We start from the raw sequence: 26,394 nt of genomic DNA, 5'->3' as shown, positions 1-26,394 counted from the left end.
TCTCCCAGTACTTCTCATGCCTGAGATGTAACAGAAGCCCCAACCATGCATGCTGGGTAGTTAAACACTGCACATTCAGTGCTGCCATTCCCAGAAGGTCTGATGAGAGCTTCCCTTGCACATTTACAGGAGGTTCTCCCATATTAAAGCCCCACGGTTTTATTTTTCAGGGATAAAACTTGCAGGCTGGCAAGCAACGAATCTCTTGCATGTGGCTACAAAAACAGGTAAATAAAATATTTCATAGGAAAAGAAAATATGAGCAATGGGAGCTATTAAAATTACTGCCCATTCCTGGAAGCTTCTGACCACATGGACCAATTTCCAGCCTTCCTTCCTGCAGTGCCATTATCTAACAGAGATTTAATAAACATGTCACAGCCAAAACGGTCCTCGTCTCCTTGATGCATTGTCTTCATCACTGCAGCTCAGAGGGTTTGGTGAGTCAGAAATCCCAGTAGTGGGAAGTTGCAGATTTATAATAATACATGACTTAACAATACACTGCAATTTAGCCAACACAGAAATTTCCCTGTTTTTATCACAGGAGGATGTAGGCACGACTCTTGATGTTCCCAGAGTTTTTAACTAAAAAAACCTCATCCAACTTCACAGACTTCGCTTTTCCACGAGGCAGACTTTGGCTGAATGATGACAATACAACAACAAAACAGAAAGCCCCACATACGCTAGCAACTCTAAAGTAAACAAAATTTAATGTAAAAGCACCTGGAAAATCCTGAAAGAAAATTACTATAAAACCAGTGACTGGAAAAGATGCTGAAAGCATTAATACAGCTAACCTTCAGCCACAGGTTGTAACTTGATTTTGTTGTTGCATTATTATGATTTCTTAATAGAGAAATGGTATAAAACTAAACCAAAACAGAAACCTTTAGTAATTCTTATCAACCCCCAAATCTTACCAGACTCTCTTATGTTATTCTCTTTGCAGTTATTCAATAGTGTTAAATTAAAAGGTATGTGTGATAGGACAAAAATCCCTGAGAATTACGAGGATGTTCTGAGAGTTCAACAACTTTCTATATGAATTGCAAGGGGGATTTACTGAAAGCAGGAGAACTTTCACATTTGCCTTTTACAATACAACAGAATGCAACTTCTGCACATTAATCAAAAATTATATTTTTTCCCCCAACTTTTCACTCTTTAGGTTTCTCTAAAAGAATCAAGATGTAATTAATATTCAGGTATGACTAAAGAGTATTTTTACTTATTAACTTCAGTATAAAATGTTTTAACAGAATGTATAACTGCTGTGCATGAAAATGCCTACTACTGTGAAAAAAAAAAAAGCCTGTTAAAAATTTTACAATATTTTATCATTTTTTATCATTTTTTTAAATCATTCTATGTAAAATACTTGAAGAATTTAGAGGGTCAGTGATTTCAAGGCTCTCCATTATAAGCATAAAAATCTCCAGGGCATTTCAGGGCTGAAAACTTGCTCTTTTGTAGTTGCTCAGCTCCACGGAAAATAAGCTTTTGTTACCAGAAGGGACATACAGATTCCTGGTTAGCCTAAAACATATATAGGAGGCATCTTTTACTAGCATTTATTGATTTCTAAACAAATTTTCTTTCAAACACCCACCATGCATTTGGTGACAAAAGCTTTCTTTGAAAACGCCACAGCAGCCTCAGGGCTGCGAGGAGGGAGGGAAAGGAACAGGCCTAAGGAAACTCATTCAGGCAGCAAACCCTTCTAGAGTAAAGGTGAGATATGATCCTGCAGGCTGCCCTCGATCAGAGCTGCTTCTGAAAAATGGCCACAAATGGCCTTGGCTGGTGTGAACATCACTCAAATGTTGCAGAAAGTTGTCACCCATAGCAGTGATGAAGAGTCAAGCATAAATGGAGGAGAACTGGTGGTATTTTTCAGTGTGCCAGAAAGAAAAGGGAAAAAAATAATATAAATGGGTAGGGTCTCTGCTCTGTACAACAGCCAGTCCAAGACAAAGAATGTATCCTCAGAGCAAACATTTTAACACCCTCCCAAAGGTGTGGACAGACAGTGCAACAAACTGGAAGAAGAAGAGGAACATACGTTTCTTCACATCGTCCTCCCCTGATGGCCTGATTTCTCCTGCATGGAGCTTTAACACTTTATCACACAGCAGCTCCCTGAGAGCAGCAGCCGTTTACAATCACCTCTTCACCTCCCCTATTATATTACAAATTTGCCACATAAACAAAGTGTCCCATGCTGATTCTCAGTGGTAGAAATCTCTCTTAGATGCAGCTTGCTGTCACGGACACTATACTCTGGACATGGCAGTTATCAGGACAATAAGCCTGTCCTCCAAGGCCTTGCTACACATTAATCAACTTCCAACACATACAGAAGGTAGCATTTCTTCCACATGATGTACAGAGGGGATAGCGTATTCATTGCTTCCTCTTTTGTCACAAACGGAGCATCCTCAACAGTGCCCAGTGACAGTGGAATTCCTATATACTGTGCTGGAAGTTTTGAAGTTAAGAGGCAAATCAGAGATCAAAACATAAATTTCCATGAAAAAGCATCTATTCCATAAGGGTACTGAAGTAGGAATAGGGGACAAGGCAAGAGGGAAAATATCTGCTGACTTCCCACCTGTGATTACGCTGTATACCTCACTATCTGGAGAAAACTCTCCAATGCTGAGACAATCAGAGAGCAGAAAAAACCCTCCCTGGTACACTCCAGGATTCAAAAGTCCTGTTACATTCTGCAGTGAGGGTAGCAGCAATGAGTTAAGCACAGTCTTACCTGGATCTGTCCTTTCCCCATTATGCGATCCGTACTCTCTCCATCCTCTTTGGTGAGCTTAGTTTTGTTGTAGCACTTCTCATAGCACAGAATCCGCAGAGTTTGTGAGCCCTCCAGCTCAATCTCAAACTCCTGCAGGGCACCAGGAAAAAGCAATGAATATATTGCGGCAGGACGCTAGTCTCTTAATAATCAGTGTAGTCTCCTTAAAGCTCATCAGGAGGGAGCACTAAAGGACTGACCAAAACCTCCTCTCTAATGGAGCTGGTCCAGAACTAAACTGAAATTGTATTTTGTATGTATAAGTGGTCAAATTGGAGACTGAGATGGTTGACCCTTTAGTCAGATTTCACTGAGCATTCAAAGGAACAAACTCGCCCACACTCCTTGTATTTAATTTTGCTCCCTAGCAGGTTTGAGCTGACTATAAAGAGGCAAAATGCCTATAGTTAATTCTTTCCCCTCACAACAAATAAACAAAACCACCTCCTTCTTCAACATTTTCACTTGCGCCTTTAAAAAAATAATCAAACATGCACCTGTTTACATGATAAAATACTGGACAACACTAATTTGTACTACAATGTTTGTTTAACTACAGCTAATCCAAGAAAAAAAAGCTTTTGCAAGCCCTGACAGCCATAAGAACCTGGCATAAAAGTGTTTTCTGAGAGGCAGCATATGCAGCACAAATGCTGAGCATGCAGAAGTTCTTCCATTTGAGGGTTTTCTGCCCATCACGCGTTGACGTTTGGCACACAGAACAAATCACATTAAGAAAAATACAACCCACCTCATTCCAATTGGGCTCCGTGGTGTCTCTGTAAACTCTAGTTTTAGCCTTGTTCACGAAATACCCAAAAGAATCCACTTCTAATGTGCAGTACAAATCTGAGGAGGGGAGACAGGGACAGAAACTTTAAAAAATTTTCTAGAATCTCCTAACCTGCATTAATCGCCTTCAGGGTGTGTCTTCATTTGCATCTTCTTTGTGTTAGTACCAGCAACACTACCCAGCACAAATATCTGGTGTTTCTGAAGAGCTACTAATGAGCTGTAGACATTGCCCCTATTTGTAAGTTATGTTTTAATTGATGTTAGCCAGCACCTGGGAAGCCAGTGGTTCAGCAGGAGGAAGGCTAACAGAAATCATGTGCATCTAGTTCACTCCTTTCCTCCTGAGACTGCACATGTAGCTTAGATAAGAACGGGATCCCCAGGCACATGGCTACGTAAACTTTGCAGCTTTTCCTAGATTATTCTCATCAATGGCTGAGAAGTTTGTTTCTTTCTACAGATGTCCTCTTCACTCTATTTTTTGACCTTTCTTGATCTTTCTGTCAAATCACTCCCCTGAATTTTAACACCTGTTTCTTCACACCAAAAATTCTGGATGTCAGAGCACGCTTCCCATTCTTCCATTGCAAAACCAAATACAGTTGAAAGAATTCGGGATAAGGGCTGACTTTTATCCAAAACCGTTGGGTAATTAGCAAACAGTGCTTAAAAAAAACCCAAAAGACTAGGCCTAAAAAATAATGCTTCGTGCTTGATCCTTGCTCCTGATCTTTCTGCAAGTTAATAGTTAAAATAGCATTAAAAAATTACATTCCCTGAAATTCACACCAATGCCCTGATTTCACTTCTAGTTCCCTAAATCACCTCTCCTCACCATCATCCTCTCCAATCTTAAACCAGTACATGCCCAACTGTCACAGCATCCAAATTATCTACCCCTATCAATACCTCTGTATATTACAGAACTGCAACTCACTTGAACTTTGCTTGAATCCTGTGGCAGAGTGGACAATGACATTCAGGAATCCATAGAGACCTGGGGATTCATCATCTGTACAAAAGACCCAAGGAATTTTGTTACGTTCACAGAGAAGCCAAGAGCGAAAGATAGAGTGATGAGATTGATATTACACGTGTTAATGAGCAGAGGGTAAACCGTCCCTAAAAAGGATGGCAGGAGCATGCAATCTAGCTATTTCAGCAAAAGAGAAGACTGTTCCAGGTTTAGTGTCGGTTTCACCTGTAATGCCTTCTGGCAACATGTGGCTTTTACAATGATTTCTAGGGTCAGCGAGACAGCATGGAAGAAATTCAAAGGAGAAAAAGTAAAATATAGAGGCTAAGTCTATACTAGTAGATTAAATAGTAATTTAGAATGGCCTCTGACACAATTTTGGTCAACTAGTGTTCTTCCAAAGGATCCCCAGGCATAGTTCAAAGGCGTTCCAGGCTAGGACCCCAACAGGCACTTCAATTCCTTGGCATGATGGCTGCATGTAAAGACCATTTAATAGTTACTGAATATATGTTGGAAGATGCTCAGGAATAGCTTACTACTTTAGATGCAACCATATAATTTGGAGCTTGTATTTTTATTGTGGAAGCAAGTAATATTGGGATTACAGATTGTTCTTTTTCCTGCTGCTCTCTTTTTGTACGCTATCATCTACTTCAAGTAAACTACACAGGTTGGGTACATATAGTCTCAGCTTTTGTTTTATAGGAACTCTCAATTTGTAACTCATTACCAGGCTGAAGCCTGTAGCAAAAAGAAACAATAAAAGCAGTTCCAGAAGAAATACACAAAGGCAGGCAGAGGTAGTTTTTCACTGCAGCTGTACCATGTGAAAGCATAAACCAAAAGTCTCACCTTCCTTATTTATAGTGAGGGGAATGTTGTGGACTGTCTGAAGCTTCACACAGGAGTTTGTCAGCATCTGGAGCTCCACCGATGTGAGTGAGAAACTTTTAAAGCCTGCCAAGGAGATTTCAAAGAGGGAGGAATTAAAATTCAAAGCAGAGGCTGGATGCATGCTCCCTCATTCAGGGCATATGTGGGGTAGCTGCTCCCTAGGCAATGCTCAGCAACAGCACCATGGTGCTCAGGTCTGTACTGCTGCTGCAGCCCAGCTCTATTGAGGGCATACTTAGTTACTCTTCAAAGTAAAAAGACTCAGGATGGTTCACAGGAAAGAAGGGGAGCTCTTATTTTCTCACAAAGCCAAAAAGCACCCATGCCTAAAAAAGTAAGTTTCTTTGGACTGGAGTTAGGTAAAAGAGTGTAAGTGCTCCCTCTACCTGGAACTGTGCAGAGCTCTGACCTCTAGGATAAATGGGAGAATCTCTCCACACATTTCCTACACGTTGCTGTAAGCAAAAGTCCCCCAGACAGGCTCAGATATGCAGAGATGGAAGACATCCATGTTGTGCTGTGGATTTTAATGCACATCTTTTTTTGGCATCCTGATCCTCTGGACTCCTGCTCTCTAATAAGACCACGGTGTTTCTACCAGCGCCCAGCTGAGGGACACTCACATTTCTTCTGCTGTTCCCGGATGTTCTCCCTCCATTCTGCCCTTTCATAGTCCGAAGAAATGAGGAACGTGTAACTCTAGCCAGGAAAACAGAAGAAAATGGGGTATGCATTAGTCTGACCGACCACTGAGAGCAGGCCTGCCTGCCTTCCACCCTCCTCCAGTGGAAATTGTTGGATATACTGCCCTTCTAGCATTCCTGCCAGCTGCCCTACATCACAGCTTTGTCAGTGACAGGCAGGACTCGGGTAACGTGCCTTCCCAGCAATGTGCCAGTGGTACCGACACGGACTCCTGCAGTCAGAGCTTTCACAGAGCTCCACCCTGCAAACAGCAGCTGCATCAACTGGCAGCATGAGGTCCCATGGCAGCAGCTCTGGGCTATTGCTCACAACAGTTGCACCAGGAAACCCAAAAGCCTCCAACACAGGACCAGACACTGATGCAAGCTGAGGAAGCAGGGACTAGCTTGTGGATTTTCACTGAGTAGTAACAGGACCTTGTGGGATTCCTTTGCCATGTGCATGGAAAGGCCACGGTGACAGGTTACAGCACTGCCAGAGCAGAGGATACTTCTAGCTTGCTGAGCATCCCGCTGTGCTAAAGGAGATTGTTCACAACCATTCAGCATCCCTGGTGCCAAGCGCAGCCTGCAGTCCTAGGGAGACAGCCCTGAGCGCGCTAAGCCTTGAACTTGAAGGGGAGCCTGGAAGGCAGCTGCTGCAGAGCTTTATCTTAGGTGAAAAGACCCATTCCTATTGCTCTGCCAGGGCAAGTGCTGAGCTAGGGGATTAATTTCTAATGTTGTTTTTTAAATGTCAGTGTTGCACACAAATTAGTCATAGCCTTACAAGATGTCGTCAAAACCTTTTGTATAGCAAGGATTAGGTGTGTGCTGCTTGGAAAGTGCTTTCAGGCCAGATAGCAGAGGGCATGAAGACCTTGTACAACAGCGTATACAGACACACACCCCCCCTTGACCTCTGCCTTTTACACTGAGGGACCAGAAGAGCCACTCACCTTGCCATTGCGATTGTGTACCCGGAAGGCCATGTTGGGAGACATCAACAGTAGGAGGGATTCCTGCTCTGAGAGCTTCTTTTTCAACCTCTCAATGACCTTGCTGCCTTTATTGGCCCTCTGAAGGGTAGGAGAGAGGGAGACAGAGGGCACAGGTCATTCTCCAACATCTGCGCCCATTTACACTGACAGACATTTTAAGATCCACAGTCTCTTCCCTCTGTGAGTAGTCAAATGGCCCCAGGCAGGAGAAATGCTGTCCACAGGATCCACAGGGCTCCCAGCTGCTCAGGAAGATGCTACCTGCAGTTATCTCTACAGTCAGACTTGGCTCCGTTCCCCAATTCCAGCTGCCCCAGATGAAGGTGCAGAGGTGTGTGACCACTGCCCCAGCTACACCCTGTACTCCTGTTCCAGAGGCTGCAGTAGTATCATGTCACTGCGCAGCCATAGCACTGCCAGGTCCCCCACAAGCATTCTTGACCAAGGAGGCTGCAAGGAACTTCTCTAGAAGCTGCCCAGAACTCTCCCACTCACCACCCGCTGATCCATTTTCAACAGAGGTCAACTAAACCCAAGGTTCTTCTTAGATAAAACCCAATCCCAAACCCAGCCATGTATATTACTTGGCACTGATGCGCCAAAGCGTGTATCTTGACACCTGCGTCTTGTGAATAAGAAGCTTCCACATGGTGTTCCTCCTAATATCTTACTTTTCCCAGGAAGCCCTCTTTGAAAGCCTGACAGGACAGAGAGGCAGAAGCATGTTCTTTTAAGCACAGGGGATGGTCTTCTCACGGTACAAGCAATGTTATTCATATCCTGTTCTACATGCCAGTAGGCTTTCAGTTTTCAAACTTATTTCTCTTTTGGGTTCTAGGAAGGTTTGGAGTCTAACCTCTGAGAAAACGTCTTGCAAGCAAAGAGAAGCCTGGGCCAGAGACACCATATCTATGTCAGACCGCCCAGTCAGCACAATTAAGTGTTCTCCATGCATTTGCTGGTGCTTTGACACCAGTGAAGTCAGAAAGAGCTTCAATAGAATAACTGAGCCTGCCAAAATTCAGAAGTACGTGGCTTCTGACCAAAATCACTTGCAGGATCATGCTTTAATGGCCTGAAATCGGGATGCCACACTCCCAGTCCTCCTTGTGTCCACAGCGTAAGAGCCCTATGCTCCACATGGATGCTCAGGGACAGCAGTCACAGGTGGCTCCATGCAACAAGAGAAGCTACTGGGTACAACTACAGCGTCTTTTTGTTTCTACCTGCTCACAGGACACCACCATTCAAGCCACACACTAGGACGAGCAATGACAGGCTACAGAGCATCTAGATATCACTGAGAAGAGAGCAGCACCACAAGTCTCTGCTGTGCAGTCTGTTTCAGCATAGTCCCCCTGCTGTGCAGCTCTGGGAATACCGCTTCTGTCAGCACCTCACCTCAGCAGAGACACCGAGTCCATACTTGGCATGGAGTGCTCAACTCGTTTTACCTTTTCACGCTGGATGTCATTCTTGATCTGGGATATCTTGATTTTCATGGCATCCAGTTCCTCATCCGGCACCAGTGGGATATTGGGCACTGCTTCAGACTCATCCACCATTTGGAAACTAAGGTCAGTGAGTGGGATGTACCATTTGCAGTCATATTGCTGGCTTTTTCTGAAAGACAGAAGGTCCAAACCTTTTACTATTACTGGTGTTTGGCAGCACCCACTCCCCCTTCCCACAAGTTCTTCACCAATATAGTGCATAAGATACACAAATGGGCACAACTTGACTGTGACTCCCATGCGGAAAAAGCCTAGTAAAGGGCTGCTTTCCAACAAAAACGCCTAGAAGGCCAGTACAGCACATAACAAGACAACTTGTTTTTTGTTAGTTCTTTTCACCCAAAGAAAAAACAACATTTTTTTGCAAACCCTTCCCATGCTGTGTGCTCTCCCTTTGAAGCCTCTGTGGAGGTGAAGTTCAAAAGCCATGTTATGCCTCTGACCTGGCTGCTACCTATGATCTAAACCCAGGTCTCTCCTGCCTGAGCTAGGAGGGGCAAGTGAGCCAATACATAAATCCCTGTGTAATCCAACCAGAAGAGAAAAACTACAGCTCATAACTGCTGCTCTCCAGTGATTTCCCCAGGATAACCAGTTCATTTTTTTTAATATTTCATGTGATTTTTTTTTCCTCTCCACCCCTCCTGTCAGAAATATCCACTTTGGGGAACGTCCCGCTCTTTTGAAGGTTCATTCCTCACAAGCATGTGCTTCCCCAGGGGCAGCAATAACTTTTTGCTTGAGGAAGGCAAGAAGATGAGAGGGGTCGCCCAGAGCAGAACATTCACCAGATGAAAAGAAGCCCTGTTTGAGGCAGGTGTGTTGGTAAAGGTTTCTCCCCTCTCATTTGTGAAAAATGCCAACAAAACTGCTCGTATAGTTGCACTTCAGGGTTGACACATAGTCTGCTTATTGTACCTTTTCCATTTTTCTGCAAAACTGTTAACTGACTGTAGCTGAAAGGCCAAAATTCACCTTAGCAACAAAAGAAAGTGAAGAATGTCACCTATTAAAAGAATGGGCATTAGAAAAATGAATGGCATTTGCCCAGAATACCAGCAGCTACAGCACATCCTGTTTTCCTAGGAAGGCTCGGGGCAGGAAGAGGAGGAATTAACCTTTCCTGAAAGATCAGGGCTTGGCCAAAATCTCATATAATAGCCAGTACTATCTTGCTGATCATTCTTTGTCTTTACATCTTGTGGATTATGGTTACAAGGTCTGGAGTATTCATATTCAATTAAAATTGCTGGCTAAACCCATGACTCTGCTGCAGCTGAGGTGCAAAGCACATAGTCCAGTAAGAAAACCTCACCCTCCAATCTGCTTCTTGAGTTTGGCACACAGGAACAGATCAGTAAAAAGAAAGACATGACGTAGCTTACGAGCCCCCTCAACCAGCTCCACCATGAAACTGTCCTTCAGCAGCTGCCGGTGCTGGTGAAAAAACAGAAAAAAACGTTTTAGTTAGTGCAATATCAGCCCCAGATTTGGCACTGGGGCAATGCATTCCTTAGACATGACTCCTACCAGAGCTAATTGAGTAAATTGGTCTAATTCAGAAAAAAGACTATTAAATGTTCCTTGCTGTAAGCTCTGCTCCCTGCTGCTGCCCTCTCTTCCAGGGGCAGAAATGGCCATGTGTCTCCTTTATTATCTGGTTCTGGGTCAGGCTTCAGGCTTCTGTCTATCACCTGTTCCTGACGAATGTAATTTATTGTGAGTCATTGCCCAGCTTCTGCATACCCAAGGGCCAGAATCACTGACAGCACATCATCCTCTCAAAAACCAGCAGAGAGCAGCAAACACCACTTTTCTCAGGAGTCACTTACCCAGCCACTGAATTCAGCTTAAACTACACCAGGGAGAAAGAGTGAACGCCTCCACTCCCCATTCACAACAGTAGTTTGTCAACCTTAACAGCTGAATGCCATTGCTCCTTCTTTATTACAAGTGCTGTTAAGTGGTAATTCCTGAACAAAATGTGTATCTAGCTAAATTCTCAGTAGTCCCTTATCAGCCTGTGTTTAAAAAAGACCATCCGGATATGCCCCCACTCCACATCTACTTAAATCTCTTATATATATATATATATTAGACAAACATTCCCCAAACCTAGAAGACGCAAAGAAGCTGCACAACCCTAATGTCTTTATTCCTGTTTCTGGTTCCAGGGAGCTTTACAACTTCCTAAATAAGAGCCACACATTGGCAGGCAGAAGCATTGCTTTCTAATTCCCTTATGAGGGCTCCAGAGTTGAAAAAAAGGTTGGAACACTGGCACTGAGACAAATGGCTGTATGCTGTTACCAGTGTCCAAGCCAGGAGTTTCAAGCCCTGCTCTATGCCCAGGCCTTCTGCTCTGATGTCATGATCAACAGGACTCTGAGTGCACATCTGGAATAGGTATCTCCCACTAATTTTCAAACAGAAGCCGGGGTATTCGACCTGGGACAAATTTTATTCCCACCCCTATGTATAATTGTCAGTGCTGCCTTGCTGCACAGCCAGTACAAACAGGAACCATCAGCTTCTGCACACATGCTGTGGTATGCTAAGGTATGTTACATATACTGTATATACCTAGACAGGACCATGGCTGGGGATAGGAGAAATCTGCTAACATTGCCCAGTGCTAACCAGCACTCCCTGCTGTCTCACTGTTAGCTTTCTGCAGGCCCACCCTTACACTTGTCAGCACCACTCGCTCCCAGCCTGCAGTATCTCTGTGATCCCCACACTGGGAAATGCATACATGAAAACTGTCCATTTCCAAGAAGCAGCTGTGCTCAGCTATGCAGCTGCATGCAACAGGAAAGTAGTTAACCTGAGCAAGGTCAGGACATCCAAACCAGAACTGATGCCTCAGTTTCTGAGGTTATGCCCCGTGGGTTTTGTTTGCTGCGTGACTTAACAAGCCCTGAACACATTTACTGCAGAGGGTGTGGGAGTGCAAACCCCCATGCTGCCTCTCCTTCCGCCTACCATTCTTCCCATCTTGGCTCTCCAAAATGAAAACAAACCACATCAGTCCTGAGCCCAGCAGGCATCATGGCAAGGAACACAAGGTAGAGAAATTCCCTTGCAGACGTAATTCTTGTTTCCACACTGTCCTACAGCACCCTAAACTTCCTGACATGGACTATGAGTCTGCATTTTCCCGTCTGCAGCTGTGCTAGCACCGCAGCTAGCTTTTACAGCACACAGAGCAGTGTCAGCATCTCACCTTGGTGCTGCCTTCCATTACACAAAGATCCTGGAAATCTGTGAGCAGCAGCAAAAGCTGCACCTTTCCCATACTGACAGGAAGCAAGGTTGCTTCTTAGCAGACTGTTGCACCATCTCTGAGCAGGAGTCTGCAGAGATCTGGTATCCAGCAGTGATTCAGGCTCAGAAAGGCCTGTACATATGTTAATGTTTATTTTTAGGTGGGCGTGATCCTCCTGGCTTCTTCTCAGTGGTTTTGGAGAGAACGCCTGCCTGCATTAATGTCTCTGTTGCTGATGTGCACTTGTGCATGCCTCCCCCTCCTGCCTGGCAAACAAACCCCAGGTAGGAAACTAGAAACACTGAGCTTTAAAACTAAATAAATAAAGGGGGAGGAATGTTGTCAGCAGCAAAAACACTCTCCACAGTTGCAAGGAATTTCATTTGGGACTAATAATGAAGCAGGGAGAGATATTTTCTGAACAAGCCAAAACCCTGATCTCAGGTTTCTAGATCTGATGCATATTAATTACGCTGCAAATCAGCTCAGCTCCTCTGGAGCAATGAGAATAGCTGTTTGTTGCCAGCTCAACCTCTGCTCATTGTTCGTAGGTGTAAAGATGTTCTCACAGCTCACTCACCTCTGCTACCCAGCAGGATGCAGCACTGTCCCTTCCCTACCCAGCAGGGATACAGCACAGTCCTGACCTGACCTTCTGCCCCACTCTGCCAGGCACTGGCAGTGTGTGGGGTCAGCCAAGACCCCAGCCCAGCACCCTGCTGAGGGTTCCCAGCTGAAAAATACCCCAGGCTAGTCCAGAGCACAGACTCAGCCCCCATCCTGGGAAGATGTTACTAGTGGCAGAGACAGGCCAACAACACGGCCAGCAATGTGTTTCTTCACAGGCAATGGAGGGCATAGCCTCACGAGAGCTGTTGGAAGACTGTGAAGGACTATGGCTCAGCCCTAGATCAGCTACCCTTGTTTTGGCAGTATTCCAGTACCATCATCAAGACCAGAGCATTTTGAAGACACATGTGTCCTCAAGTGAAAGGGAAGCCCATACAGCGGCACCACTGACTGGAAATCTTTGTTTAGGTTAGGCCTCCACGAAGAAAAGAAGAGCCCATCAGTACCCCCTGCAGCAAGGCTACAGTCCTCCTCACATGGCCTGCCTGGTCCAACCAGGTCACCTCTTCTCCTGCTTTCCCAAGTTGCACCTGACCTGCTGCTGCACAGTCCTTGGCTGCCACCATCCAAGCAGACTTCCTCCAAGCAGCCATGCTCTCTGTCCCACATCTCCCCAAAACCCAAGCAGAAAGTTCAGACATACAATGCCAAAACAGGGGTATGATCTTCATACAGCCCATCTGGGACTGAGGTGCCACTCATTTGCACTGAGTTTATTTTGGTTAGCGCTCCTGAGTACAAATTACCCTGACTGACATGGCACACTGCTACCATGAGGCAAAAAGTCTTTGGCAACATGATCTCCCAGAAGGAGAGCTGGGTGGGAAGAAGACAAGGCTGTATTTCCTAAGCTTGACTGGAACAGAAGAGGTAAAAGGGATGTAATCCAGTCACCCACTCAGAAGAAAACACTGAGCTTCCCAGATGTTTCACTCTTCCTATCTTCTTGCTCATAAGCTAGTTGGGAAGGTCTCCCTTCAGCAAGCAGCAGGGGTAAACTGCCACAAAAGCAACCAAGTACCTGGGGAGGAGAGGACAGGAAAAAACATTTGTGGATCAAGTCAGGAAATCTCTCCTCAGAGGGCTGTGAAGCTTGATGTTAGGTCTACCAGCTTCTCCTAGAAAATAGGACTTTCATTAGGGCTGGGCACAACAGGCATGCCCCAGGCTGCTCAGCATCAGCGGTGCAGAGGAGGAGCACTTCCAGCAAAGGGTCACATCCTTTGCTGCAAATGATTCATCTTGCCAGGCGAGTTCAGCAGGTCAGAGGGAAACAATAAAAGGATTTCCCAACTGGCTTACCAGATCCCTGCCAAATCCCACAGTGAGGGAGCACAGGGCACCTTCCCAGACCTCCCAACATGAGTCAGCCCATCCTATGTCACCCTGGGGGAGCCAGCAGCCCCCTCAGACAGGACTCGTGCTGGTCAGATGCCCTTGTCACCTCAATTCCATAGGTCCTCTCTAGCACTTTAGGAACCAAAGCCAGCTTTGGTCAACTCCTCCCAGCCAGGGTTAGCAATAGCTATTCCTTTGGTAGTACCCAGTTAAACAGTGTCTCCTGAAACATGAGGTCTTTTGCCTGGGTGATCTTGCTGTGCATGATATACAATATCCTACATGTGTGAAACCAGCTCTCTACCTTGTCTCCAAAGTAACTCTTTTTGCTAGGACTACCAAAGGTGCTAAAGGTTTCCTAAAATACCCTGAAATGACACCTAGATTACAGAAACACCAAATAAAACATCTGAGGAAACAGAAGCTTAGGATCAGAGTGGCAGTACAGTGGTAGTGACCCCACACACACACAGACAGCCCCAAGACTGTCAGGTGTCCAGCACAGGAGCTCAGTTCAGCTATAGAAAGATGTTCCAGGAGGCCTGGGGGAAACCTTCCTCTTTTGTAACATAATGGAGTGAACTGATCACTCAAACAGAGCCTGGGCAGACTGTTACCTTCAGTGGCTCTTGCAAAGCTCCTGTACTGGTGCAGTGTAAGTCCCAAGTCTCCTTTCTAGGCCCTGCTTTCCTCTGCATATTTTCACCTGCTGCTTCTCCCACGCACCTCAGTGCTCTGGACAAAAGAGCTCTCCCTGTGCTTCATTCAGTGCTTGGATATTTTCTTTAGATTGCCTATCGCTGTCCTCCTCCTCCTCCTCCCCCTGTCAGTGAGCATCTCTCTCCTCTGCTAACAACCTCACGACTACCTGTATACTCATCTATTCGTCCTACAGTGTTTCTGTGCTGTTTGCATATGATAAATCCTGCTGCTGTCACATACTGTTTAACTCCAGGAAGTGTGGCCAGCTTGTGTGAGACACATTACAAAAAGTGGAATTTAAAAATCTACTCAGCCAGCATCACAGCTGTATAAAAGGCCATCTCCTTACTTGTGTGCTGAGGAAAGAGCTCATCTGATGTGGTGACAGCAGAGGCCTGCAGCGTGCGTGGGTGACAGCCCGGGGAAGGACTGGAACATGTGTGATGCAGGAGGAGGAGGGTAAAAGCAGGAGATGGGTATTGGCATATGCCAGTGAGGAAGAGGTGGTTTGGCTTTCTGCAGAGTGTAGGAAGAAAATTATTCTGTGTGTGTGTATGCGCGTGTGTGTGTTGCAAGACCAGCACTGCAGAATAAAGGGATGCTCTGCCTAGGGAGCTAAACTGGCTGGTCTTTGAGCATTTTAATAGCCTTTCTTTTTTCTTTCCAAAGCTCCTGTCACCAGCTCTCTGACTCCAGCTGTAAGACAGAGTGTGCAGCATCCAAGATCATTTTAAAGTGCTTTATGGCCAACATCTGCCCAAGGCCTCCAGAAAGAGTAGGCACCGGGCCTCAAGCTGCGCATGGCTGCCTGTGTCCAAGCTTAGCTCCCAGCTTTTCAGAGGCTTTAGTTTGCACTTCTGCTCTGTTGCAAATGTTGTTTGTCCTTTTCCTTCCCTAGCACACTTGGCCTCTACCAAATTAAGTGGAAGCTTAAGGCAATGATAGCCAGTCCCTTGACCACAGTTTAAAACCACATTTAGAAACATGACAGAACAGCTTCTTCTCTCCAGGGCAAGGGAAAAGGTGCACAGTAGCATAAGCTGATCCAATGTGATCTAGTGAACTTGACCCCAGAAGGAACTGCCTGTCAGCCCTCTTGTGTCTAGAGTGGTTCTCATGAGACAAGACACTAAGCCATTCAGCCAGCAGAGTGACCTGAAACTCAAAAAAAGCTTCATTTTTAGGCAGCTCCATTCCTCCGTGCCACTGTGGGATCACACAAATACCACTGTGAACTCTTCAGAGAGGGTGGGACTGCATGGCCAGGGGCAAGGCAGAATGGCAGCCACTACCACTCAAGTCAGTCTGAACTGCCCTGAAACAACATCCTGAAAGAGCATTCAACAAAGAGCAGTCAAGAAAGGAACCACCATCTCCCAAATGAACTCTGCAATTTTCTGCAGTTTCATTAATTCCTGCTTTACAAGAATGGGCTGAATTAGCTGGAAACACAAGCCTTTACTTCTGGCAGGGAAAGACAACACAAGCTCTACAGTCATTTGCATCCCAGCTTATTTGAAAAAAAAAACAAAAAAACAACCCAACATGCAGTCCATATAGCTGCTCTGTTAATAAGACTAGAAAGGTTATTAACTCCCTTCCTTCTAGCACATAATAGTGGCACATAATTCACCTCAAAGCATTAATTTTCCTGCTTCCCCACAGGACCATCCCCAGTAGAACCTTAAACAGGTTCCCTATGTAAGCCAAGAGGATAGTGGTGAAGAAGGTTCAGCAGTGAGCAAATAAGATGCCTGCTCCATGGTCCTAAGGGGTGCAAGATTCTCCACCATTTGCATTACGAGTCAGAAGGTACAGTGCTGTTAAGACCCCCTTTCCCTCCATGCATTTGTTCGGTTACTTAGAGGGTTGGCAAAGTGGATACGTGCAGATGCTCCATCAAAAAAAAAAGTAAAAAAGTAAAAAAGTAAAAAAGTAAAAACAGAGAGGTAGAAAGATGAGAAGAACAGGAGGGAGCAAAAGAATGTGGCAGATCAGGCTGAATGGAAGCAGATTCAAAAGCCCAGGTAAGTCCTCCCGGCTCCTCTCTGCTGCCAGGTTGGGGCTCTCCTGGCTCCTCTATACTGCAGCCCTAAGCAAACCACAAAATAGAGAAGACTAGCTACAGTCAGCCTGGCAGGCAGCATGGACCAAACTATGTGATTGTAGGCTTAATCCACCAATACTACCTTCCCTGTTGTAGCTTTTTCTGTCCCTCTGGTGAATGGTTTTACTCCCTGTTCCCATCTCCTTGTACTACCTGAAATATTCATTTAGCTCAGCAAATTATTCCAGGTCGACGCATCACAGAAAACTTTTCAGTCTTTATGCATAAGTCGAGAATTTAGAAAAAAAGCCTACTGAGGCAAGCAGAACCATGGGGCTGGTGTGCAGGAAGGCCACCTGGCATCATGCAGGAAGACAGCAGGCAGTTCAGACTGAATCAATGCTCCTGGAGCAGGGAATCTCTTCTTGGAAATGGGAGGAACACTGTGCTGATGAGCCTGTACTCTTGCCTGACCTGCGCTCCTCTCCTTAGCAGCCTGTCACTAGGGAGATTAACAACTGGCTGCTTTCCCCAGTTCAAAGCAATCCTGAAAAAAAGAGCCAGAGCAAGAGGCTGGCAAAGGAGATTGACTCCTCCCCACAATGCACTCAAAGGGGAAAGATATTCCACATAAAAGGCAAGGACTGGCAAAAAAAAGATAACTGAGATCAGCACCTAAGCAATACATAAGGGGAAAGGGCTGTTTTCCCTCCTTCCTCTCCACCAAGGAAATTTCAATGGGAGGAAGACAAATAATGAAAAAAGCCATCAAAGCAAGCTGGTGATTCATTAAAATAAAAAATGCATTATGCATTGAGAGCAGTCAATTAGGAGATGCAAACTGCACACTGTCCTGTCACCCTAGGGGAAGCACAAGCAAGGCAAGTGGGAGGAAAGGATAAGTAGAAAAGGAAAGATTTACAGGCATAAACAAAACCCAGCTATGACCCCAAGCTCAGTAGCTTGTCGGAAGGAGCAGCCATCACTAACCCACATGTAGTAGCTGGGAACAGACTTGCGTCTCTGGATTACTATGCAGAGAATGAACATACCTACTGTCCAGACACAGACTGGTGTCAACTGGGGCATTACCGCTTTGAAAAAACATGGGATATTGGTGCCAAATGACTAAAGAATCCACCATCAGATTTCCAGAGTGGAAGACAAACTCTGGGAAGCATCAGAAGCAAGTCCTTTTCTTCCCTGGCCTCAGTGCAAGCTGTGTGCACTGAGGGAGAGTACAAAGGGTTCCCAGTCCCCTCCAGCACACCCACAGCCCTCTCCTTGGGTACATCCCCTTCCTTCCCTCCCCACATCATAATGGAGTCACTTCAGGACCAGTGAGAGTATGAACAGGTCTGCTGAGCCCAATCCTGACAAGGTTCCCCCTCCTGCTTTCTAAGATCTGACAAACACAACACTCCAAAAAGAGAACATCAGGACCATCCTCCTGAGCCTGCCCCTCTGCCTGGGCTCTGACACCTCATTAGGATTCTGCATGACACTTTTCAAAGCCTGTACTCCTCATTGAAATGCTGACAGACAACCAGAGAAAACAAAATGCTCCCTCCCCTGTGAGGGGGCATTCTAGGCTGCAATTTCTGCTATGACTCAATCAGCATCCACTTTAATGAGGCCATCTACTATCACTGAAGCCCTAGTGACTGATGTCTAAGCTTCTACCTCAGCCTCCAATTGCTCAGCCCCTCCTCTTCTTTCCTCAGCTGCAGACTTCTGCAGTTGACAAAATGAGACAATGAATAAGACTTGCAGGACAAAGTGCACCAAATTCCCAGTACTGCAGCTTCCAGCAAATCTTTTGTCAGTTGAAAATCAGTTTAGCAGCCAAAAGCAAGTATGTTTAGCTGACAAGATTTGGGAATACACCATGAAGGTTCATCGTATCTTAACAACCTCCTGGGCTTAATGTGAGATGTTTTTGTACACAATAATTTGGGTCACTTTTGATCAGCCAGTATCTCTGGCATGTTGCCCAGTTCCTCTTAACACATACGCTATCTGAGCTGCACCTCTCTTCTCCAATCTCCTACACCCTTCTCTTTCTTTAATACTTCTGTCAGTCCTAGCCTTCCCTCATCAGGAAGGTCTGTATTGCTTTCTAATGAAATTATAAGGCAGATGAATTGAGCCCACTGAGGCATACAGGACTTGACCACTGTGTAGTTCTACATCATCCTTGCACAACATTGCATGCATGTAAAGGAACTGCACATATTGGAACATTCTGGGTGTAGTCCAGCTCCTAGCAGAGCTGAAAAGAGTTATATTACACCCTTAGGAGTCAATCATCTCCCTCAGCTTCTGCATTCCATTTGTTTTGCTTCCTAGTCCCATTTACAACATTCTTCCTTAGGAATGAGGATGTAAAAAAAAAAAAAAAAAAAAAAAAAAAGAGTTTTAGGGCAAGAATGAAGATTCTGGAAAACAGCTTTTCCTAATCTTTTATGATTTTTTATTTCCCTCACCTTTTTCCCCTCCCAGGCTTCCTGTTTGGTTTCAGTTTGCAGGTAAGATACAAATCCATTTAGTGCATAGCAATATCCATCGTAGAAATTATATATGATAAATGACTGTAACAGTGCTAAGGATAAAACTCTAATCATATTTTTCCTCTAGGTTTCCAAACAGCAAACAGAGAGGAGCTGTACCACATCCTTTAGAGAATGAGGACACTGCACAAACTGTATCTTAGCAACAAATGAATTAATAGCATAACTTCCTAGTCTGCTGTACAGAAAAGGCACAACCAGTATTCAGAAACTGAGAAAATAACGAAAGCTGGAAGACTCACCTCCCCCTTCTTTACAGTCATGGACTGCCGACGAGGAGTGATCTCCTCATTGATACTGGAGAGGAAGTTCTGTGAGATCCGCAGAGCATCCTGCAGGAGTGGATGATCAGGGTGGCTCACTGGAGTGTGCTTGAGCAAATCCTGACACCAGGAACACAAAGAAAGAACAGAACCATGAGCAGCACTGGAAAGCAGGAGGGTCTGAGGGCCCCTAACTAGAGCTGTAGGAAAAGATGCTCCAGCTTCTTATGGATTAAAGCATGGCTCTATCTCTAGAGGAAGAGGATAATACTCTGCCCTTCTTGGTAACACTGATGAAGAGGTAGCGGGGTCCTACATATGGACTCCCCCCGCTTAGTGTAAAGGGACTTATGCAGCATGACAGGTTTATTTTTGCAGTCCTGAAGCTCCATGGAAAATCTGAAGTGTGAAGAAAACAGGAAAGGGGCCTAAAGTTTGAAAACTACCCTTCAGATACTTACATGCAGGACAAGTGTGCTGCGAGTCACTCGATCCACTGGCTTGTATAACAGAGCTGTGGAGAAAAAAAAAAAAAGGCAGCAGGAACATAAGGAAAAAGTACCTAAATACAGCCCCTACAGAACAACTTGTCCAATACAACTAAATGTACAGGTACAGGTTTATTAACCAATGAGCTGCTGGAAAATCCCCTTCTCTAAGGTTAATGTGCTGCACAGCCAATAAAACACACATGAACACACAGAGGAAATAAACATGCTCCACAGCAAACAGATGGCCACTTGTGAGCACGCCTTGCCAGACACTGGATGAGGAGCACACAAGGTAGTACAGAATACCTGCACGCAGCATGGCACAGTTCCTATCATTCCCTGGCAACATGCCTGGTCCCACAGGTCAGAATCAGGCTTTGCACTCTAAGTTTCCAAGGAGGTACCTGAAAAGTTGACTGTTCATCCCTCCTTCTGGAGTTCAGCATAACACGCCGAGTGCTTCCAAATCCCAATAACAGGCCAAAACAGGAAGGGGACTATCTTTTATATTGGTGAGTATGGAAGCTTCTTCCAACACAGATTGTCTTCTGCTTCTACTTACTTCTACTATTGTGCATAGAAACAAGCACCATGGAACCTGATCTTGATCAGGCTCTCTAGATGCTACCATAGGGCAAAACCCACATAACAATAACTGCTAGGATTGCATTTGTGCTATCACTGGGTAGCAGATGTTCTGTCAAAATCACAGCAGTCCTTTGGCTGGCCTGGTTCTGCCCAAAGGGACTGATGAAGTTTTAAGCTGGGCAGGGACTTCCCCATGAATGCACATAGCTTACTATGCATCAACTCTGCTACTTAGCAAAAGGGAACTGATTTCCCAGGTAGAGCCAGCAGAGACTCCATAATTTTCCAGCATTTAAAAAGAAAAAGGGAGAGTGGAGGTTTGGCAACAGCCTTCATCCAGTCCTGACAAACCAGTCTCCTTTCCATGGATCACTCACTTTCCAAGGAATTTTTCGTCGTCTGATCTTTAGATTCCTTTGTGCTTCTAGCCTTTAGATTCTAAAAGAAAAAGAAAACCCACATAGCAGATGGTCAATCACCTTGAAATATCACATGGGAATGTAAGAGGCTATCTGCTCCTCCAGGGGAGGGCCTAAGTGTGAATGGAGGACAGTCTTATCACAGCTCAAGTCAGTGAAGGAAAAGCGTGCTTTCCTTGGTAAATCCACCATTGCCATGTCGCAGGCATCCACACAACTCAAAATAAGCAATTTTCTTAGGAGTGCATATCAGTAGAGATGCAGCAAAGCAGGTAACCACCTACAGCAACAGGGATGGTGGAGTTTTAAAATTACCTGAGGAGAAAGACACATCCATAATGATGCAGCTGTTGTCACAGCACGTGCACACCACCAATAAATAAAGTACAGGATTGGGATTCAGTACCCCCAGGTTATACTTCCTCATACTTGTACTCAGAGCTATGCCTGCAACTCCTCCCTCTCTGCACATGGACTGTGAAGCTACATGCATTAGTGTGCTGAGCTCTGAAATCCTCACCAGGACACAAATGCAAAAGCATCACCACCATTATTCCAAATACAGCAGATACTAGCATGATTTCAGAATCACCCTTCAGAAAACAGCAAAACAGAGGGATCACATTTGCACAGAGCCCAGGACCCTGGGGCCTTAATCTCTATTCTGTCTTCTAGGGACGACCATAGTATCATCTATACATATTACTATTAATAAACAGGAAAGTCCATGAAATGCATTTTAGCACTGAAAGAAAAGCACAGGGGAGGCTACTTACTGATGAGAGGACACCACTAGAGCACTGAACTGGTCAGGGAAAGGACCAGAACCTGATGGAAATCCTCAGGAAAGGAAAGAACAGAAGACATCTGCACTCCAATGAGTAGTACAGCAGGCAAGTCTTACCTCCCTCGTTTCATGCAAGGAACATGTTTTATTTTACTTCTTTATCATAAAAATCTAAAGGGACACACAATACTGAATATACTCAGGATTTTTTTCAGAGCAGTGAATGCCCCTAGTTTTATTTGGCTCTGATTATCCGTTTCTTTTTAAGGACACACATATGAAGTTCATGTCTTTTTGGCAACGGAGTTCTTCCAAGACATAATCACCACAATACAGCCAGTCAATGAGAACATGCACTGCAGGTAAAGCTGGTGGCCCGGGAAGTCTAAAAAAGTATTCGATGTCAATGCTCTGACACAGGCATTCCTCTTAAAAAGAGGAAATCAGAGAAGCCCAATGAATAATATTATAAACTATGGTGGACACACTTGCTTTTTTAAACAGACAGCTACCCTCTCCTCCTCTCCATGCCAGCGAAGCCTGCAACTCCACTGACAGTCATAATGGAAGCCATTAAGGATGGCTTTTTACACCATAGTCAGCATCATTACTAGCAAAAGAAATATGTGAGAAACTTAAATACAGCTTTCCCTTCTGGAAATGCATGAAGGTGGCACAAAGCTGAGAAGTTCAAAGCAATGCCAGTTTTTACAAGATTCCCTGGGTGGGAACAGCACATAAAGGCTGTCTATGTGATAACCTCTATTAGCCCAAAGCATAAATCGCTGTAAGAACATGAGCTGAAGACGTGAGTCTACGTGAGGTCACAACTCCTCCAGAAGTCAGGGCTGCAAAGATACTTGGAGGATAGACAGGAGTGACATCGAAGAATATTAGTCAGATCCAGACAGCTCGTGTGTCTGAATACCATGACATTACCTCAGAGATTTCAGCAAACTGAGCGTTGGCTTGGCAGCATTTCTCTGCTGTCTCCATAGCAACTTCATAGTTATCCACAAAGGCCCGGTACACTCCCAGCTGGCTGGCCTGCAGGAAGCAAAACAAAATTAAATAAACTCTGGGGAAGAAGACAGTTTGGGATGGCCAGCCTCAGTATCTAATGATTGGGTCATGTTCCTTCACATCAAAGAATCACAGGGAATGCTAAGCAGGCCCAGGAAGACATCACTGACCTGTCAGCTTTGCTTAACCAGCACAGGTGCTCCCATGTACCCAGTTCCATGTATGCTGAACAAGTTCACTTGCAAAGGATGTGGAAGCCTGCAAGAATGATGCATCCTTATCACTGCCATCTATTTTTCCCTTCTGAACTGCCAGATTAGTATCTATTAATATTTTAGCTCATTGATGTAAGTGGAGCTGCTGGCTATTTGCCACATAATATGAATCAGACAGGAATGATTCAGCCCAACAGCACAAATGTGACCCCAGCAAGCTACTTGTTAGCTTTTGCATGATGGACACACTAAATCAAACCTAATGCAGATATTAACCCATATTTGCACTAGTGAACATTGTAATAAGGGCAGTGGAGCACTGAAAATACAGAAGAAAGATCCAGAGCAAAATCTGTTTGGAAGGCAGTGACTGCAGCACTAGGTGATGGAAAATGGCAATTTTTCCAGCAGAAGGAATAAGCATTGGTCCAGAAGAAGATGGAACAGGCCTCAGAGTACAGTAATAAGCCATTATTATCACAGAGTCTTAGTACTGGTCCCATTTGCTGACTTAGGAATTGCAGCCAGAGAACGTAAGATCCAGCTCCGGAAATCCCTGGGTAGCTTCCAAGGTTGTCTGGATTGCAGAGCTGGTTTTGTGCTGCAGCGCTGCACAGGGTGTGCTGTAAACACCTCAGCAGCTTGAACATGCTTGCAAATGCATGGTGAGCCAACAGGTGGAGTGCTGTATAAGGCTCCATTAAGGAGTTCTTACCAGATGAGCTTGCACTTAACCTTATTATTTCTGCAAATTCCCTGACACTTCTGCCCAAGACATGCAACAGGCAGAGCAGTTCACTTTCCCACGCAGTGCACTTTTCCTCTCCTGCTGTCTCACAGTCATTGTGTTCCCCATTCTCTATGAAGATTCATGCAAGAGACGATGGAAGAGAAAAAGCGACTCTCAGGAAATATATGCCTACACAAATTTCTTTAGCTAACAGAGGCTAAGAAATCGTAAGCTATTTCCTAGGGCACATTCTACTGAAAGATTAGGAACCAGTCTCAACCCCCATACAAAATGATATGGTTATGACCAAAGCTGGAGGGAACTGTGCTCACTTACACCAGGGATGACCTGGCCCATACAGTGTGGAGAGAATAAAATCTGTATTTGCCACTGGAACACAATTCTGTGAAGAAGCTGCTGTCAGAATTACTAATCATTTGCAGGATTTATGACATTCAGTTTTGGATGATGCCAGCTAACATGGCAGAGCTTTACAGTTTCTCCATTCCTGTGTGGCTCTTTCCATTTCCTGCTACTCTTGAACAGTCTTTCTAAGCTTTTGTTTTCCTCCTCTAAACATGCCGCCATGAAAACATCATATTAATTAAAAACTGAGTTTCTAATCAAAGCAATAATGCTCACACAAGTCTTCATGCTGGTTTAAGTTTTCTCTTTTCCAATTAAAAACAACACATGGCAAAAAATAAGCTTTGGTAGAAATAACTGGCTTTTGGTTACATTTTTTTCCAGTCCTGAAAACTAATCAGTGATAATATTTGCTAAATATTTCATCATTTCTAAAAACAGTTCTAAAGTGCTTCCTTTCTAGTTATAAGAGATACGTACAAAATATTCCCCAAAAATGAGAAGCATTTTTCACTCCCACATGCCTAGTGTCTTTTTTTTTTTTTCCCTTTTCCTTAGTTTCAACAGGAAAAAGGTGGAATAACAGTCACTGCCATTGCAAATGGATCATACCGTGCCAGACCACATGAAATTCTAAAACGCCTTGCATGCACTACCTATATAACTCCAATCCATGGTGCTTTGTTTTGTGTGATATTAAAGAAAATTCATGTCCCCAGGAACCTCAGGATAATAACAATTCCAGTGTTTATCATCAGATTGCATGGCATGCCCACAAGTAAACAGTCTGCTTCAAAATATTTGATGTACATCCAGTATGGATGTCTTGTAATGCCTCATGCTCTTGCCGTCTCTCTCATCTAGCTGCTTCCCACTGCCTGCCAAGAATTATTAGCTTTATCTCATCCAGCAAAGAGTTCACAATTCCCACTGATACTGTACCAAACCACCAGAAACTGAAACTGCTAAGCTAGCTCAAAGCTTCCTGTGCTAGGGCAATTTGCTCCTTTGCTTCCAACAGTAATCCAACAAAATAAACAATTCTGTAACAAATGCAGAAGAGTCAGGGGAACATAAAAATAGAGTTCTGGATGGGCTTAACTCCTGCACTTGCAACCACCATCAGCAAGAAATGGTCTTAAACAAAGGCCTAAGTAGCTGTATAGTGAATCAAAGCTTGCTCCACAGGCAGCAGTGGTGAAGATTATATTCAGGTCTTCTACAATTAGCGCTATCTTCATTGCTGCACTACACTTTCAACGGAGTTTGAGAGGCTTCCACTTTTCAGCAGCCTTCTGTATCTTTGCTTCAGCAACCAGCAGCAGGTGGCTTTGTCTTCTTAAACCAGTTGCTCAAATTGCATACCATGAACTACTCACCAAGGCACCAACTTGACCCCTCCTGGCTAAAACATGCTGGCAGTGAAAAACAGATTCCCCTATTTTGATCTTGAGCTGCTGGCATGCATGGAAAACATCATCTTCCAGACCCATCTCCCCCTGCTCCATAGGGGATGGGGATGGTGCTGGGCTACACAGCTGCTAACAATTGAGTGACCCTGGTAAAGCACACTCCTCATCCAATAACCCCCTCACTGGAATGTCACTCCTACCCTGAGAATCAGAGGCACCTCTGGAATGCAGAGATTCTTTTCTTTTCTGAAAAGGAAAAAACAGCTCCTTTAATCCTTTGCTTTCTCCACATGCTAGGGGAGAGGCTAAAGGGGCCAAAGGAATCCCCTAGAATGCAAACAATTTGTCATCTGGCACAGAAACTCAGCAATTTTAATTTAGCCTCAGGAATATGCTGTATATGTCTTTGTCCTGTTCCGCACTCAGAGAATTTTGTTGAGGTTCCTTGGAGGATTCTCAGGAGCAGGTGGACTGCATCAGCATAGCAGCAAAGGTAATATTAAAGGCCAGGATGGTGGTAGAAAAGCAAAGCCAAAAGCGATGACCATAAAACCGAGACAATCAGTACAAGATACAGCAAAGCACCACAGAAAGAAGGAAATACATGTCAAGTAGTTCAGCAATAGTATGAAACATTTTTAGCTGTTGGTGTTTCAAAGTATGCTTTTTAACACTGCCATTCTCCCATCTTCCTCTAAAGCAAATGGTCTGATGACACTGCAGACACCCTGGAGATTCAACATCTCTGTGAAACTGTATTTGTATTAGGAGCATAGCTTGCTCGAGTCTTGAATTAAAGGCAATGAAACAGCCACTTTTGCTGCAGGCCCTTCACTGCAGTGGTAAAGCTAGAAGCCTCTCACC

General features: G+C 44.6%; 1 protein-coding gene across 2 annotated transcripts in view; it reads right to left on the bottom strand.

The window, feature by feature from the left end:
• BCR (BCR activator of RhoGEF and GTPase) overlaps positions 1-26,394 on the bottom strand; it is a 101,902-nt gene that overhangs the window by 14,728 nt on the left and 60,780 nt on the right. The window contains exons 1-13 of one of the 2 annotated variants that reach the window (XM_056344006.1): positions 22,978-23,042; positions 22,724-22,831; positions 20,956-21,016; positions 19,961-20,013; positions 19,479-19,619; positions 9,997-10,118; positions 8,622-8,790; positions 7,126-7,245; positions 6,107-6,182; positions 5,442-5,546; positions 4,548-4,622; positions 3,567-3,664; positions 2,774-2,905 (exon numbers count right to left, since the gene is read on the bottom strand). In XM_056344006.1, the coding sequence (XP_056199981.1) occupies positions 2,774-2,905; positions 3,567-3,664; positions 4,548-4,622; positions 5,442-5,546; positions 6,107-6,182; positions 7,126-7,245; positions 8,622-8,790; positions 9,997-10,118; positions 19,479-19,619; positions 19,961-20,013; positions 20,956-21,016; positions 22,724-22,780 (1,209 nt within the window). In that variant the 5' untranslated portion in view covers positions 22,781-22,831; positions 22,978-23,042. Of the gene's footprint in view, positions 1-2,773; positions 2,906-3,566; positions 3,665-4,547; positions 4,623-5,441; positions 5,547-6,106; positions 6,183-7,125; positions 7,246-8,621; positions 8,791-9,996; positions 10,119-19,478; positions 19,620-19,960; positions 20,014-20,955; positions 21,017-22,723; positions 22,832-22,977; positions 23,043-26,394 lie in introns of those variants that run through there. The other variant, XM_056343996.1, reaches the window with a different exon arrangement.

This window comes from Falco biarmicus, chromosome 1 (genome assembly GCF_023638135.1).
Source record: "Falco biarmicus isolate bFalBia1 chromosome 1, bFalBia1.pri, whole genome shotgun sequence".
Classification (NCBI taxonomy): Eukaryota; Metazoa; Chordata; class Aves; order Falconiformes; family Falconidae; genus Falco; species Falco biarmicus.
Note: the sequence above shows the minus strand (reverse complement) of the source record. Positions and strands in the feature narration are given on the sequence as shown.